Consider the following 18,159-nt stretch of genomic DNA (forward strand, 5'->3'; position numbering starts at 1 on the left):
ACGTACCGACTGGTCTCATCAGGACACTCGGCACAGTACATGCGACCACAGGGAGCGCGGTGACCACGCACGCGGTGGATGTGGTCTTCGAGATGACCACGCATGACACCATAGGCACCAACACTGCCGCGATGACTCCGACGACGATGACGACCGTCCTAGCCACGACAGCCACCTGAGGTGCCTTCATGCATGTGGTGGCGATGGGAGTCACGGTAGGCCGCATAAAGAGCGTACTCACTCCCTGCGGCGGTGGGATCGGGACGGGGGACGCCATGGGGCTCGCCGTCAGCATGACGTGGTCTCCGAGCCCACAAATGCGCTCCCAGTAGACTTCAACTTCAAGCTACCGTTGCTGGAGGAGCTTCGCGTCAAGGAGATAACTGACCTACAACACCTGTTCGCCACCCAGGCTTCGGCTCTTCGCACTGATCTGCAGCACATTTTAGGCGAACAAGTTCATTCATCCATGTGCGATTCTATGTTACTGGTGCATTCTTGGCTACGTGACTTGCAAGACTCCCAAAGGCGATGGATGAAGGACACGGAAGAATACATCGACAAGGCATGTCACCTGGCAGACAGGCTGCTCGACATTGATCAATCACTGCTACCTACCTCGCGGAATGAAGCCTGGTTCGTAAAGACTGGAACCGTGGCTGCTCCCCCTCCGTGGGGCAATTGAAGAACCTTTCGCCTGCTCCTTCAGTTTAGCAGGTTGAGGAGGCCCTCCGTCGCATGGAGCTCGTGGCTATCGCCAACTTCACCACCGTGCCTTTCCAACCGAGCCCCACCAACACTACGGCGGTGGCCACCGCCACTCAGGCCTCCCAGATCCTGGACACGCGCTACAGCGCCTCACCGACTCCTGTTCCAATTGCGTCGCCCGACCAACCACTGCCGAGTCTAGTTGATTTGCGACCAGTCCACGAGTTGCTCGCTCAGGCCACAACGAGCCTGGGACATGAGTCTCCTGCTCCATCCCTATCATGCGCCTGCTCGGCAGACCTGGGTAGGTGATCAGGAGACCCAAGCTACCTGCTCAGTAGGCCTAGATCTCCAGCACCCCACTCGGCAGTGCCACAGCCGGGGCAGATGTCCACACCCACGGCTAACTCTCTGTCGGGCACTATCATTCCGAGTTTAGAAGGGGATGTTCATTACTCCTGTGCAATCACTGCCCTGCCTCGGCACCACCAATCATCAGGCTGAAGACAAAAGTGCAACGCTCTCCGATCGACCCCACCAAGCTCCAATGCAGCAAGCGGCAAGCATACAACAGGTTCAAGTACATGTTGATTCAAGAACGAGCATGACATAATCTCTGCAAGAAGCTAGGCTACCTAAAGGAGAGCTCTCTCCGATCGAGCATGTGATCAGGGACTACCTCAACATGTTAAAGGGCCCCCTCCCCCAGGAGATCATTACGGCTGACAGCTCTTTTCCACCTTGACAACGAGGGCGCCAAGGAGGTTGACCAGGCTCTAATTGCCCTCGGTGGCCAGAAGGCAGCGGAGATGGTCTCAGGTACCCAGAATGCAGCCTGATGCGATGCTTCAACCACCACAAAATGAACAAATTTGTGCTCCCTCTGTTGTTTCTCGTATGGCTTCTACGTTGTGTCTTCATGTTCGTCTATCTTGCATCTCGTGTCGGTGCAGCCCACTGCGTTGGGCTTTTAGTGGCATGGATGCCCGGTGCTCCACTTGTATTAGAGCTACGTTGATGGTCTGTGTTATCACCTGTATGTTTCATAAGCTGTTGCAAGACTCCCGTGTTCTACGTTGTTTTAGCTCTACCGGCATTTTCTCTCTTGGCTTCGTCTGTGTGTCCGGCTGTGTGGCCCTGCAGCTCCGACTTGCTTGTTAGTTGAAAGCCAATCTGAGCGCAACCACCTGCTCTCCATGTCAAAACCGCAACTAGACATTATGTGTTGGAACGTATGGGGCCTAAACAAGAAAGCAAGAAGACGCAATTCACAAGTGTCTGACATCAACGAACTGCCACATAGCCTGTCTCCAGGAGACAAAATTGAATACCATAGAACAAGCGCTTGCCTATTACGTGGGTGGTTTCCATCTAAGAAATTTTGCATTCTTGCCGGCCAACAAGACACGCGGGGGAGTTTTGTTGTTATGGAATGAGGCATGCATTGATATTTCAGACCTTCAACAAAAAGAACACTCCATCTCAGCCAAAGCGATAGTCAAAGAAACTGACACATCCTTCATCATAACCACAGTATATAGCCCATCGCGCGATCGAGATAAATTGGCCTTCCTCGACTAGATTCGAGATACTTTGCCGCCAACTGGGGAAAAGTGACTCATCTTGGGAGACTTCAACCTCATTTACAGAGCACGTGACAAGAACAACAAAAACCTAAACTGTCGACGCATGAATCAGTTTCATGACACGCTCAACTTCTGTAGTCTGAAGGAGGTCCATCTCCAAAATCAGAAGTTTACTTGGAGCAACGAGAGGCAGAACCCAACCCTGGTCAGACTAGACAGAGTTTTCTGCAATGAGGCGTGGGACCTCATGTTTGATTCACACGTCCACCATGAGCTTTCATCCTCACTCTCCGACCACTACCCTCTACTCCTCTCAAATCAGCGCAATCCTCCTCGACCGAAGCACTTCAGGTTCGAGAATTTCTGGCTAGGTCCAATCAGCTTGGAGCGATCCAAATCCCCACACAGAATCGATGCATAGGTTACATCATAGGCTCATCACTGTAGCGAAGAATCTACAAGTGTAGAGCAGGAAGTTGTTATCAGCCACCAAGATGCAGTTCCATATGACCTAAGAGATTATTCTCCAGCTCGACATTGCCCAAGAGAATATAACTCTCACTCCTGAGGAAAGGGAACTTAGAGCTAACTTGAAGAATAGGGTCCTGGGCCTCGCCATTCTTGAGCGTGCACAGAAATGACAATCTTCACACATAACAAACCTTAGGGTCGGGGACGCAAATACAAAATATTGTCACCTAAAAATCAACTCAAGGAGGAGAAAGAATTTCATCATGAAACTACAAAAAGAAAATGGTTGGGCGACCTCGCATGAAGACAAAATGGAACTTGTTCAAGATCACTTCAATGCGGTAATGGGTGCTCCACAGCTAAGAGACTTAGATTTCGACTGGGGAATGCTTGACTTCCCATCAGCAAACCTAAGACACCTTTCCACCCCTTTCACCCAGGAGGAGGTCCTCCATGCTCTCAAGCAGATGCCCAAGGACAAGGCCCCAGGACTGGACGGTTTCACAGTGGCTTTCTTCATATCCTACTAGGACATTATCAAGAAAGATTTAATGACAGTGATCCATGCTTTCCATAGCCAACGAAACAATAATCTAAACTTGCTCAATTCCGCAAATATTGTCCTTGTCCCCAAGAAAGAAGGCACCAACAGAGTTGCAGACTACATGCCCATTAGTCTCATCCATGGGATGGCGAAGCTCATCACCAAAATCCTTGCCTTATGGCTGCAACCTCTCACGCACTCCCTGGTTTCCAACAGCCAAAGTGCATTCATCAAAAAGTGAGCCATCCATGATAACTACATGTACGTCCGAAATTTGGCACAACGGTTCCAAAAATCTCGAACCCCAGTGCTACTACTCAAGCTTGACATCGCAAAGGTCTTCGATTCTGTACGATGGGACTACTTACTCAATCTCCTCCAGTGAAGAGGTTTTCCATAGAGATGGTGAAATTGGCTGACTGCACTTCTCACAACCTCCTCCTCAAAAGTTCTACTAAATGGAGCACCAAGTACAAGCATACATCACAAGAGAGGGTTACGCTAAGGAGACCCGCTCTCCCCACTCCTCTATCTTGGCCATCGACCCGCTAAAACAACTACTCGACCAAGCTACCGATGATGGGATCCTAACGAAGTTGAAGGGCAACCATTCCAGACTGCGCATATCACTCTACGCTGATGATGCTGTAATCTTCCTAGCACCCACGTCACGGGATGTCAATGCAACCGTGGAGCTCCTAAACCGCTTCGATAGAGTAACAAGTTTAAATACCAATCTACAGAAGAGCTTGGTGGCCCCCATTAGATGCCAAGAAATTAATCTCGACTCCATCCTAGCGAACCTCTCGGTAGTCTGAACGTCTTTCCCGATTAAGTACCTGAGTTTGCCAATCATCTTAACACGGATTAGAAAAGCAGACTTCCAACCAACCATTGATAAAGCGAGTGACTGTCTAGCAATTTGGCAAGGACAGCACCTAAACCTGGTGAGGTGCAAGGCCTTAGTCAAATCTGTGCTCACATCACAGCCCAATTATTTCTTGACTGCGTTGAAGGCCCTCGCAAAAGTCCTCGAAGAAATTGACTCCAAGAGACGTACTTTTCTATGGTCTGGCACTGACAGGATCGCGGGAGGAAAATGCAAAGTCAATTGGAGATGAGTTTGTCGCCTTGCAAATCTTGAGGGACTTGGCATCCTAAACCTAAGAAAATTCACAAGAGCGCTCCGTCTTCGTTGGCTTTGGTATGAATAGGCGGTAGATAACAGACCATGGGTTGGGTTTCCTACACCTTGCAATGACATGTACCAGGTTCTCTTTGTAGTGGCTACCACGATCTTCATTGGAAATGGGTAAAAGGCAATCTTCTGGCACTCGACATGGATCCAAGGGGAATCTCTGAAGATGATAGCGTAGAACATCTTCGTAATTTCCAAAAGGACAAATCAGAAGGTGAGGGAAGCTATGCACAACAACTCTTGGGTACGGCACATCAACTTCACTGCTATCTCTTCCGCCCAGACTCTAGTCGAATTCGTCCTCCTATGGACACCCTTCAGTAGATCCAGCTAAATGAAAATTCCCCTGATACGATCACCTGGAACCTCACCCCTCATAGAGAGTATATTACCGCCTCAGCTTACCAAGCACAGTTTTTAGGATCAACATCCTTAGATGTGGAGCGCCTAATTTGGGCTGTTTGGGCGCCACCGAAGTGCAAGTTTTTCTCATGGCTTGCATTCCAAAATCAAATTTGAACTGCAGACAGGCTCATAACGAGGGGATGGCCAAACCAGAAGACTTGTCGTCTATGCAGAATTGCAGATGAGTCGACAATCCATATTTTCGCACACTGCAGATTCTCTAGGTGCGTGTGGGAGACCGTATACACTTGGTGTACTAGGAGGGCCAACTGCACAACGGCATGAGATATCTTTGACATAGTAAAGAAATGGTGGACTGCAATAGGGTCTTTGCAAGGTGTACCGTCTAAGGCCATTATATCTCTCATTATCCTTACAATATGAGAGCTATGGAATGAGAGAAATGAGTGTACTTCCAGCGACGTGAGAATACGACAATCGCCCTGGTGGCGACATTAAAGGAGGAGGCTCGGGCATGGTGCCTTGTGGGAGCCAAGAGCCTAGCATCTTTTATTTCGCATCTCTAGATGGTTATCTTTTTTTCTTTTTAATCTCTTAAAGACTCTGTATTTTCTCCTCCTTTATCAATATAGAATTGGCAGAACTCCTGCCGATTTCTTTCCAAAAAAAACAATGTTTGCTTTTGCGGTGGCATTGCAAGTTATCGTTACTACCTAAAAGTATAGATAGTAGCGTTGCTTTCCTTAATTATATGAGGCTTCTATATGTAACACCCCGTGCTTAAAATGTACTTCTAGCACAACACCATATGGCCTAACCCCACTTATACATAGCACATCTATTACATTTTTGTCCTCCTTATTTCATATAAAAGGGTTAAACTGAAGGTACTATATTCGGATAGCTCAGGCTTATAAGTTGGTCCAACCTATCTAAACTACCAAGGTGGGACTAATCTCACCACGCTGTAACACTTGAGTCACACGAGCTGAAACTAGAACACACTAATAGGCTGGCCTATTACACCAACCATGAGAACTATGCAGCAATTGTTCAACTTAATGACATACTTGCAAATAAAGAATTTCAAGGAACTTCACAATAGTAAAACTTGTGTGAAACTTCAATAGCATCATTTTCTGCTGCCGACAAAAATATAACAAATAACATAGCAAGAGTAATAAGTAACCTGAGGAAGGCTCAAAAAGGGACGAAGATCCGAGAATGTAACCTGCTTAGTGTTGTTGGAACATTAGTTGGTGCGTGGCATGCACCAAACCTTCTCTTTTACACCAGAGGCACCAAAGAAGATCAGAACCTTTAGTGACCTAATTAAAGAAGATGCCAAAGATAAAGCATGCAAAAGGCTTCACCAAATCATCAGCAAGGATTTTTATGTTAGTTAAGCTCCGCTATGGATTACGATCAAATTATGCCAGCCTAATTTGCACTCCTATCAGTTGCCAATTGCAGCATTATCTAAAGCACCACATGTCCCCATTCAGCATTTCTTCCTTATCTTTTAAAGATGGGCGATTTATTTTCTTTTTCGTTGAAAACCAACAGTTTCCTTTGCTTGGACATTATTTTCCTTAGGTTTGCATTGCAACATTCTCTGACCCCCTCCAATTTTTGTTTTAAACCTTTTTTAAATTAAGATTTTAACATAGTATTACTTTAAAAGGTTTCGGAAATAAAAATCCCCCTTTTCTACCATTTCTGTAACACACATCATATTGTTTGCAATTTTATTATGCTTTGCGAAGAGGTTACTATTTTGTCAAGCAAAGACCTGTTTGTGGGCGGCCATGCCGAATCATTGTCAATCACCAGTTATATATCTATGTTCTGATCTCCATTGTAGACTTCACGTATATATTTCGATAACTATTTACATTTCCACTATACACATGGAAAAATGTATAATGTCCAATGCTATGTTATCGTCATATGTTTGCTCAAACAAACATTTCCAAATTGCAACATGGAGAAATTAAAGCAAATAATAATTGAATGCAACAAAAAAATGAAGTAAATTTATCAACGAGACATTAGCATGTTTATTGCTAGACCGCATGCCGATTGTGACGACTGTGATTGCCGAAATAAAGTGCTAGATTGACACAAAAGGGGCCCAGCACCATGTCAGTGTGACGTTAACGAAAAAAATTGTTTGGATCCTTCACTAGAGAAGAAGAGGGGGAAAGGGGAAATTGCATGGGACCAGGAGAAAAGGTTCGATGGCACTTCCAGAAGCATGAATGGCTCAGGAATTGTGAGAGATTCCATCTCCAAGATCAATGGTGGATGACCAATATTCTCACATCGGAGCTGCACGGTATATTCTACATGATGTCTGCATATGCCATTTGCAAGTTGCTAGGGTTTAGAATCGAGACCCCTAAGCCATGTTTGGAGCGCAACAGTTTCCCGAATCATGCAGAAACTGAACTGTTCCTAAGATTTATAAAACTCTTGCATGGCTTGTTTGGAATCCAGACATTTTGCAGGAAACCATGAAGGTTTCAATTGTTTCAAAAAAATAATTGTAAACAATATGATAGGTTCATGCAAAATATGTTCGGTGCCCCCAATTGTTTCAAAAAAAGATACAAAACCATGAAAAACTTAAGACATCTCAACATGAACATAGAAGAAGTGAATGGTCGAGGATCCAAGGTTTTCCCTATTTTTGCGAGGGATGACATGGGGTTTTACTTTGCACAAGATCAACCTAGTGTAGTTTGGTGAGTCATTCTAGGGGCCCCAAATTCCCTTTTTGCAACCTTATTTGGTCTCAATTAGGATCAAAAGTGCCATGCAACGAGATGGCAATATGCGTGATAACATACGTCCTCTACCTTCTAATCAAAAGAGGACATCATCTAGTTAGTTAAACATATCATTTAGGTCTTAATTAGTATAATGTTGGATATTTTATTGCAAGGGTATCGTGATGGATGAGACGATGACTAGATGCGGAATAAACCCATGACTATTGGTTGCTCGGCTATTGACTGCTCCATGGGACGATTCCTGGTATATGCCCAAAGAGGCCTCCGTGCATATTCATGGCATCTTCCAAAATGGCCAAGTGATATGTCTTATTTTTGCAGGGTACAGATAAGTGTGGGTCAAATTATTACTTGTTACTGTTCGAGGCAATGTTTGGAACACAAGAATTTCGTATAAAATTATCTTACTTGCAGAAAGCTTTCATAGAAAACCGTTCAATTCTAACATGATCAAATTCCTAAAGGGACAAAAAGTTCAAGATCGTATATTTGTATATGTTTTCCATGCTGAAGAAGATATATCACATTAATTTGAGTCCTCACTAGGATAAAAAAAATTGCGTGTGGCACTAAAATGAGACATCATTTTTTACATTTTTACTGAGAACGATTGTTCCGATTAGGCAAGAACACAACACGCGGTCATATAAAATATAAATCGTAAGGGGCATCAGATTTAAAGCGGGACACACAGGTTTTGGATAACATCATCAGTGCCATGCATGTGCATATATACAATACTTTATCACTTGCAAAGCTCTGCCTTTGTTAGTTAAGAATGATCCTTGCAGAGAAGACATTTCGTGCACTCAAGCTGAAGGCCAAACTTTTGACTGTACCAACCCACTTCTTTATCATCCTGAATCAAATCAACCTGGCTACTTTATGTTAATGGAATGCATGTGAAGATATGAAGACTACTGTGTGCATGTCCTGGCAAGATATTACCATGGACAACATTAGCGACATACAAGGCCAAGCTAAGTGGGATCAAAGGCTTTTAAAAATGCATACCGAAACGAGCATCAAATCGGTGTTGGACAGTGATCATCATTCTACATGCGTTGTACAGTGCAGAGATCGAAAACTTGTTTTTCATTATTAAAAAACAACGTAGTTTGGAGAGCACGTCGGATTCGGATATTGCACTATGATGCTACAAGCTGAATGCTCGTGAAAATGTTATTCACGCTTTTATATAGGCCATCTTTAGTGATGAGACCGGGGAAGAATAAAATTGCCCTTTAATAACTCTAAAAGAATACAGTTTGGAGAGTACTCTAGCTATCTGTTGCGAAAAGGCAGGTTTTACAGCATATACACTCTCTGCTGGGGATTCGAATCCTCTGACATTGTGAAACAAAGTCACCTAAATATACAGTAATCTGAGTCTGTTCAAACAGTACCCTACCATTATCTAATGTGGTGATTACTGTAGCAAAATATTGTAGCGATTCTAATATTCATGGTGCTACTGTAGTAGACAATCTGGTACGTCCGTTCCGGATCTAACGGTTCAGAGACCTAATATCATAACACTGTTCATTCTCTGACATTGCTTCATCAATGTCAGATGATACGAATCCCTCTGCTGGGGGCAAGACTTTCAGACGCCGAAAGACGTTCCATAGCAACTTTCTGCCATCGATACATCGGTCGGAGAAATTCTTTCCCGGTGGCCAGCAGAAATTTCCCAGCAGAGTGGCTTGTGATGTAGTTGGAAGATGGTAAGCCAGCAAGCTAGAACCAACAACTAAAGGGGGCCTTGTTAGCAACTTTTGCCTTCTTCAAATCAAGATAATTTAATTTCATCTGCAAGTGCAAAGAAAGATCAAACAGTTGCCTCTTACAGCAACACATGATTACCCTTTTCTCCCACTCACAAGGCAATAATTTGGCCAAAGATAAGAGGCAGCAAATGCAGCAGCCACTGTCAATGTGAATGCCATCTCTGCCTCACCTTTTCCCTTTCCTCCACTTCTTAGCATGAACAGGCATATATATGTAGGTGTCACTTTGTGCCACACATGTGAAGGACCCAACATGTACAAAGGCGCATTGCTTTCAAAAGCTAGCTAGGGTTCGGCCCGCATAACACTGATTTGCTTGCCCTCAATTGCTCATGGGGCTTTAAGGTGATTGAGTAGAAGAGGTTAAAGGAGGGTGCAACTAGGGGTGAAAACGGTAACAAAAATCCCCGCTCGACTTGAGATCGTTTCCATCTAAAAAAAATCGTATTCTTTTATGGTATTTTTCGACATTTTCCAGTCTTATTATTTTCGATTCCGATTTCGAGAAAAAAAATAATACTGGAAATGGTTTGGGAACTTTTCTACCGTTTCCGACCATTTTCACCTCTTTCTCTTACCAACCACCCAGCACCCATATATTTGAACATATTTTTATAGTGGAATCAGTGTAATGCTCATAGTATAATCAGTCATGTCTTATTGTGACTTGTGAGATGTTGATTTATACATCATGCATGAACTTATCATTTGTGTTAAACACTTGAATTGAACTTATGAGAAGCGTCATGTAAGACTAGTGAGATGTCCATCATATATTCTAATCTACTGTGCTAATGCCTAGCATTACGGTTCGGTATTTCCGGTTCTGAATTATCAATTCCCGATCAATATCGGCATGCTTCCGTTCCAACAACATCATTTTCGATTTTCCCGTGGTACCAATGCCATATTCGTTTCCGATATTACCCTTTTTACTTTGCTTCTGAGAAAATATGTAAAACTAAAAGTGGGTTTAGGCCTTTTTTTCAATCGTTTTCAGTTCATTTTCAACCCTAGGTGCAACTCACCGAAATGGTATAATGTGTCCAGATTCACTGTGTATGTTGTGCACCTTTCTTCACTAAGCTAGGTTAGGTGCCTAGCTTAGTTTGGGCATGGATTTGGGGTTGTTGCATATGATGGACCAAGCACAAATAAAGGCACATTGCTTTCTGAAGCTTGGAACAAAGTAGGGGCTTAAGTTGTAAAGAATATGTAGTTAAATCCCTTCTGTTCCATTCCGTTTCACGAACCAAACACTATCTTACAATTCATGCTGCAGCCGTCATGGGCCTTTTATCATTTCTTCCCTGACCCTGAGCTCCTGGATAGCGGGCGGACTCTCCTGGGGATCCAGAGAACGCCGCATCCCAGCACCACTTTCTCCTTCTTCACCTGTTGCTGCTGCTGTGCATGGCTTCTCGCAGCGCCGCGCTTCTCTTCTCCGCTGCGCAGCTGGTCTCGCAGAGCAACGGCCGCAGCTGCTTCGTACACCATTTCTGCAGGCTGCAGCTGCCGACCAACATAACGGATCCGAGGCTAGCCTAGACCTCGTTATCTTGCTTAATTTGTTCTCCACTGATTAAGATTTAAGAATGCGTCAGCTTGGTTAATGTAACTTCTGATGCTGAGCCTTGTTGTCATCGAGCTACCTATTTGTAGGGCAGAGTTGATTGATGCAGGAGCCAGGAGGGATCGAGGAAGATGTGCAAGCTTGGCTGCCAAGGAGCTGGGAGATGGCAGGGCTGAATCCTGCACGCCTGGACTCAGAGGCCAAAGCAGTATGTTTGATAGCGATCCGTATTATTATCTATTTCTGAAGGATATTTGGCTGCTATTCTGCTAAGACACATTTCAAACGAACAGAGCAGCGTGTATTTATTAAAAATGATTATTGACAGCTAATATATTGTCAAGAACACGTAGAGCTATGGTTGATTTCGTGACTTACTCTGATGACTGATGTTCTGAACTTGTGATTGATAGGCGAAAAGAAAACATACCGTTTGATTTGAGTGAGATAAGCAGGTACTACCTCTGGTCATAAATACTTTACACTTTAATTAGGATCCGATCAAATTTTTAAAATTTTAATCATCAATTGTTTTCAAAATATTTAGTTTGAAAACATAAAAATCATACGTGTAGATTTATCTTGAAAAATACTTTCATAATATTATATTTTTACTAGATATTATAATAGAAAAACAGTTATCAAAGTTGCACATCAAAGACGTAAAAAATAAAAAAAACGTTATGTATTTTTGACCGGAGAGAGTAGAAAGCAACCAAATTCTTTTATTTATATATTTTAAAATCCAAAAATTGTAAATATATGTGTTTGTTTTTAAATTTTGCAACTCTATAATCCTGTAAGGCAACATCTAACCGGCGAAAAGTTTAAAAATAAAAAAATATTGTGTTTTAATATTCTCAAAATTCAAAGTATTATCGAAATAGTCATGCAAAATTCTGAAGAAAAAAAAGTGGTGTTGAGGATGCTATTATCTAGCTCTCCAAAAAAATTCAACTCAAAAAATTTTCCAATGGGAGACAGGAGTATAGAGTTGCCAAATCTGAAAACAAACACATATATTTGCAATTTTCGGATTTAAAATATAAACATAAAATATTCGAAAGTAACCGGGCTTCTTTTTCACAGCCCGGGTCGGCCCGTCTCAAGCGATAGCTCGTTTTGGAGGCCCAGATGTGTACCACGGGTGTTTGTACATCCAGAAGGCCTAAGGCCCATGACAGTGAAGTGAAACGTTTTCGGTGTCGGAAAGCGGCTTCTCCGCGCTCCCGCCTCCTTTCCACGGGGATTGGAAGTCTCCTGTCTCCCGCTATGAGACCCTATTTGCGTGCCAACCCAAGATATATTTATCAGACTTTCTGTATTAAGAATTAGAAATATTAGTGCAAGTAGATGTAATAGTTGTGGAAACTATCCAAATAAAACATTCCTACTCGCAGCGTTTCATACTTTCATGCGCACGTCAGGGGATGGCATTGACAGCCATGTAATCAAAATTTGAAGTAAACAAAATATTTTCGAAGGATGGATATCCATTAATACCACCGAAACGGAATTGCACACTTGTACTTACATTATATTCTCACTGTTCACAATTTTTGTTAAAACCCACCAGACATACGGACCAACAAAGCAGTAAATCTGAATAGAAGTTAAGAAATGATCTATCAAATGACATACTACAATCATTCAACCTCTTGCACAATACTGATGTAAGGGTAGAGACCACGAATGTTACAATATTCTTGATTTCATCGATGGGCAAACATTTTAAATAAAACGACGCTTCCCAAGAACATGGACGCATAATGAATCCAGCAACATTTTATTAGACCTTTGCTCCACTTCTTATCAAGTACACCACGAACCAGCAGTTCGTGCAGAGCACACGACAGAGTCCCCGGTTCATCATGCATGCAAGGAATGTTGCTGGCATGTCGTTGGTTCTCATCGAGGGAGACGTGAAGCCCATCAACACTCACCTGCGGTTGCAACCTCCAACCGTTGTGTTCACAGTTCACAACTAATCACCATTTTTTGGCATAAATACTTCCTTAATCAACCTGTTGCTATCTGTAATCTGCTCCCAGTCTGTAACATGTACAGGTGCTTCTTTTGGAGTCAAGGTGCCATCGATCTCCTCGTCTAAAGTAGAAATTTTCTCACATCAATCACATGGCTGTAAGCTGGCAGCTACTTCAGTGATACTGCTACTACCAAGTGTACTATTTTCCTGGCAATTCCATTTGGACTTTGGGACTAGCTAACATAGGTTTGGAACTGGATCCATTAGTTAGCATTTCACACGTTCTTTGATGGAGCCTCAGGTCTAAGATATTGGATCCTGCACGGTGGAGCACTAACCGTGCTGCTGCTCCACGAATAGATTACTCATCCTGAGGCGATCTCTGTATGGAGATCTGAGAAGAAGCATAGAAGAATCTCCACTCATTTATTGCCATCTTACATCGATGTTGACTTCAGAATTCGGTGATCTGCAGGCAGAGAAGAAATCACATTACTGCAAAACCGTCGGTAATCTCTCGCACAAGTTTGAACCTCCAGGGTGCTCAGCCTGGACCATACAATGCGAGATCGGATGGTCCAGAGCATGCACAGGTGCAGTTGTCAGTACTCAGTACTCATTAGCCACTTCTCAACTGCATGCAGTAAAAATCCTCCCCAGTAAGTGCAAGTCAATGGCACGTCATCATATTGATTTATTCCATGGCTAAAAATAAATAAAATCTAAAATAGACTAGCACTTAGGGGCATGTGCAATTAGCATATGAGTAGTGCAGAGCACCACCTCAAAGGCTCAGCTGTGTCTCCTCCTAACCAGTGACCTCGATGCACAAGAAACGCTGCAAAGCCCTGCCACTCCCAAACCCAAGAGAACCAAGGAAGTGTAGCTGCAGCTGCAGCTCCTTCACATTGCTGCAGGCCTTCAGCAAACAAAGCCAAGATCCTGCAAGGAAGCAGAGGAAGGACGGGTGTTAAAGTAAGCCAGCGCAAGTGAGGTGTGCAGCGGGAGGACAGATGGATGGGAGCAAGTACAGATCAAAGGGCTACGTGATGGCCAACGCCGGCAAGAAGCTCACCTACATGCTCCTGCTGCTGCTGGCCCTCGCAGCAGCCGCGCTGAGCCTCGTCTTCCTGCAAAAAGTGAGGGAGCAACGCGCCTTTGCCGGGCTTCTCCAGGAACGTGACCGGCAGCTCGTCTCTCTGCGGATCCTTCTCCACGTATGTTCATGCATCACCTACCTCTAGTTTCCTGTGCTGCCCATTTTCTTGGATCTAGCTTGTTTTCAAGAAACAAAGTAGCGAAGAAGATTTCAGAAAAAAGAGAGAGTATGAAACCACAATTTAAAGAACACAAAGTAGCAAACCAGGTGCAGCTATTTGTTGTTATCATTTGTAAGTAGGTAGTGAAAGAAACGTGATTCGGCATCACAGTAGAAGAAAAATACACAAGTATTTTTACATGGTATATTTGCACAAAATGTTAAGGCAGTTGATAATTCTGCACTGACCATTGGTAAGAATTGGTGCTTTAGTATTTCTTAATTTTCTTTCTTGTGGAATAAGAATGCATCTCAAATGCAAATTCTTCACCATGGTTACCAACCTAACTACAGTGTTCAATACCCACTTGTAAAAGGTAGAAAACAATCTTCGTTGCACAAGTAACCTTTTTCTTAATTTGCAACGAACGAGCAAGCGCATTTTGCAACTTGAACATGCACTGACATTTATGAACACTAATGTCAAGACTTGCATACTGAAAGCATTTGCAGAACGATTTTGGTCTAGAAGTATAGTATGGACAAAATAAAGCCATAAAAATTCAATATCTCCTGACGGTATTGTCAAATGATAACCACAAGGTGATGGGTTTTGGTATCATAATTCATTAACGAATACCGAACAGAACATTGTGCTTGTCAGCGTAAGCTTTAAGTTTAAAATTAGTCACAATTTTTGTCCATTGTCTAGCAAAGCTCGGCAAATAGCCTTAAAAGGCAATAGCTTTTTTCCACAATAATATTTAGAGTGTAATATTTCATTGAGAAGCAAAAGTAATAAGAGACTTGGACAGGGTGCTTTCAGTTTTAACCAGGCATATGGATTTATGAATAATAATGTTCCAAACATCTTGTCGAGTATTTTACCACCAGTGCACTTAGTATGAATGTTCAAATTGTAAGTGGCACCACATCTATATAAGATATAGAGCTTGAATTAACAAATTATTAAATCTACCAATGTGCACCAAGAAAATCTTTTTTCTGTAGCAGATATAGATATGTGATTTTTAAAATCAAGAAATCTAATATCAAAGTTGCTACATCATTCTTCCCAGAAAGAGAAGGCATTCAATAAAGAGACGAAGAGGAAGGTGGAAGAACTGAAAGCCACGACATCTTCCTTAAGAACTCAGAAGATAGACCAGAAAAACAAGCTCAAGGGACTCGAAGCCACAGTCACAAATCTTAAGAACACTCAAAAAGAACTGGAAGCAGCTCTCACAGAGAAGGACAGCCGCATCCGCCAAATGGAGGAGAAGGCCACGAATCTTAAGAAGTCTCAAAAAGAACTGGAGGCAGCTCTCACAGAGAAAGGCAGCCACATCAAACAATTGGAAGAGGCAACCACCAATCTTAAGAAGACTCAAAAAGAACTGGAGGCAGCTCTCACGGAGAAAGACAGCCGCATCAAACAAATGGAAGAGAAGGTCACAAATGTTAAGAGCGCTCAAAAAGAACTAGAAGCAGTTCTCAGGGAGAAAGACAGCCGCATCAGTCAAATGGAAGAGAAAGCCACAGGTTCAAACCCTGACCAGATGGCAGCTCTGATGGAAATCCTGCAACGAAAGGAAGCTGAGCTCGAAGAGATCAAGACAAGGTTCCAAGATTACAAGAAAACAGACAGCGCGGGTGTGAATAGTAAGAGCACTCCTGTGCAAACGAACAATGCAAGTGCAACACCTGACATTGTGGTCATCAAAAAGTCTACAAACTCAAGCAGTGCGATTCCCGCCAAATCTGAAGAAAAGAGATCTGCCAATGCCACAGTTGTAGAAAATAGGCACCCAAAAGACAGATCTTTGGAAGAGAAGCCGGTGAAGTTCACAACTAACATGGAAGATGATGGCCTACAAGGAAACATAAATGATTTTGATGAAGATATAGATATAGATGATATTTATGGAGAAAGTCACTCAAAAAAGTCTGGATCCTCTGGGAAGAACAAGAAGTTTGTGACCAACAATCAAGTAGACAGCCAAGGAGATGAATTGGATGTCATTGGGCTGTTAAGGAACTCCCTAGATCAGGACAGTGACCGTGTCCGATACAATAAACTGCTAGAGAAGGAAAATGCAAAAGCTGCTGATGAAGTCAAGAAGAACAATACTGATGGTACCTTGGAGAAGATCCCCAAAGACAGTTTAAGTGATGACAACCATATCACACCAAAAAAGGCAGTGGAAGAGATGGCTGGTGCTGCTGATGTAAAGCCCAACATTAACATGCCAGCAAACAGTGATGAGACACAACAGAAAAGCAGGAAGCAGAAAAAGAAAAGGTCTAAATCCAAAAAGAAGATGGCTGATATTACAGCTACTAATGTTGGTGGAGAAGCTGCTAAACAAAGGACGCCTGATGCCACATCGATCTTAAAATGAGTTTTCAGACTTAAAAGGCTGAAGAGAACATCCTGGATTTTTGGATAACAGGCAAGAAGAGCAATGCTACTTTTTATATGTCAAAATATGACTGAACAAAATGAAGGCAGACTGGCAAAGAAAATGTAGTGGTCAATTTATAACTCATAGCAGCACATAACTTATTCTCTACATACTATGGATTGGATTTGTTTTCAGCGAACTTGATAGTACAATGTTTTCACATTTTATTACCTGCTGAGAAAGCAAATTTGCCTGTAGTTCTTCAGAAAATTTGCGTAATAGTATCCTGCACATTATGATGCATCCAAGCATGTGTGGCGAGTCCATGAACCCTACAACTACAGATTTCATCACAGCTCCGCTAATTGAAACTAGATCCAGTTGGCAGTTGCTTTACTAAGCAAATTATAACTAGGACAACCACTCGGCACAGCCGGTGCCTCTTAACTGAAATCAAATCATGACAAAATCGAATAATAAAGCAGGATCCTTCCGCCGCAAAGATTTGATTTATCCGGCAAATGCATCTACCACAGGAGGACAATGCAATTTCTTGGTCTGGTGAAAACACAATTATCTCCAATCCGAGCAAAACCAGGAGAGAAAACCCAGGGGAGTACCTAAACTGCCCCTCCAAGATTCGACCTTTTCCGCTCAAGAAGATACTTTCCGCCGGATCCTCCGTCACCTTCGCCACCGCCGTCCGCCAGAGCACCGCCGCGTTCCTTTCCGCCGCCAGTGTCGCCATCTCTGCCCTCCCCTTCGTCAATCTGAGCCGTGCCACGGCCGAATCGATCGAAGGATGGGTCAGTCAAATGTTTAAAAATAAACAAATACTTCCTCCGTTTTTTTACTTGTCACTAATTTTTTCTGTAACAATTTAGATGTTCGTTTTTTCTTAAAAAAAATTATAAATAATTAAAACTTTCGTATCATTAAATTTATCGTAAAATATACTTTATTAATATTAGATACTTTTAAGTATTCGTAAATTTTTCGTAGAAAAAATATAAGATCAAAATTACTATAGTAAAAAATTGATGATAAGTAAATAAAAATAGAGGTACAGAGGTAGTAGAAGAGTGCTTATGGTAATGTTTTGAGATCCCAAGGACGGTTTTGCTAATGTTTTCCGGCAGCCACAGGGGATCAGCCCACTGAGACGCGGGGCCGTGGTTCGGTGGGACCCACCTGTCGGTGCCACTCGGCCGTGGCCACTCGCCGGAGTTCGACCGCCGCGGCCGCGACGCAGAAGCCACGGGGGTTACAGAATCGAGCTTCCCGGAGTCAGACAACGACCGCACGCGCCACGATTGAGATGCGCGTGCTGAGAAGAGATCAGATGATCGATGCTCTGGACAAGAGAGCAAGGAAGCAAGCTGCCTTTTGCTGCAGTGAGCTACTGCAGATTCAGATTCAGACAGCATCAATAAGTTTTCTTCAGCTGGTCAAGTACGGCGAGCCATGCCATACATGCA

General features: G+C 43.1%; 1 protein-coding gene and 1 long non-coding RNA gene across 6 annotated transcripts; one reads left to right on the forward strand and one right to left on the reverse strand.

Annotated features, from left to right (window-relative positions):
- Window positions 1-12,614: 12,614 nt before the first annotated feature.
- LOC133896426 (uncharacterized) lies at window positions 12,615-17,460 on the reverse strand. Of its 5 annotated transcripts, XR_009905754.1 has the most exons (4): window positions 17,302-17,460; window positions 14,094-14,289; window positions 13,802-13,960; window positions 12,615-13,652 (listed from the first exon to the last, which is right to left on the reverse strand). It is a non-coding gene; the product is annotated as an uncharacterized LOC133896426 (long non-coding RNA). The 5 variants fall into 5 exon arrangements; XR_009905752.1 differs by having other exon boundaries at window positions 12,615-13,960; XR_009905753.1 differs by having other exon boundaries at window positions 12,615-13,960; window positions 14,094-14,293.
- On the forward strand, window positions 13,817-16,678 carry LOC133896425 (uncharacterized). The gene is made up of 2 exons (XM_062337027.1): window positions 13,817-14,235; window positions 15,356-16,678. Exons 1-2 carry the CDS (start codon window positions 14,032-14,034, stop codon window positions 16,676-16,678), a joined length of 1,527 nt encoding a protein of 508 aa, XP_062193011.1. The 5' UTR covers window positions 13,817-14,031.
- Window positions 17,461-18,159: the final 699 nt, after the last annotated feature.

The sequence above is a fragment of the Phragmites australis genome, chromosome 16 (assembly GCF_958298935.1).
Source record: "Phragmites australis chromosome 16, lpPhrAust1.1, whole genome shotgun sequence".
Classification (NCBI taxonomy): Eukaryota; Viridiplantae; Streptophyta; class Magnoliopsida; order Poales; family Poaceae; genus Phragmites; species Phragmites australis.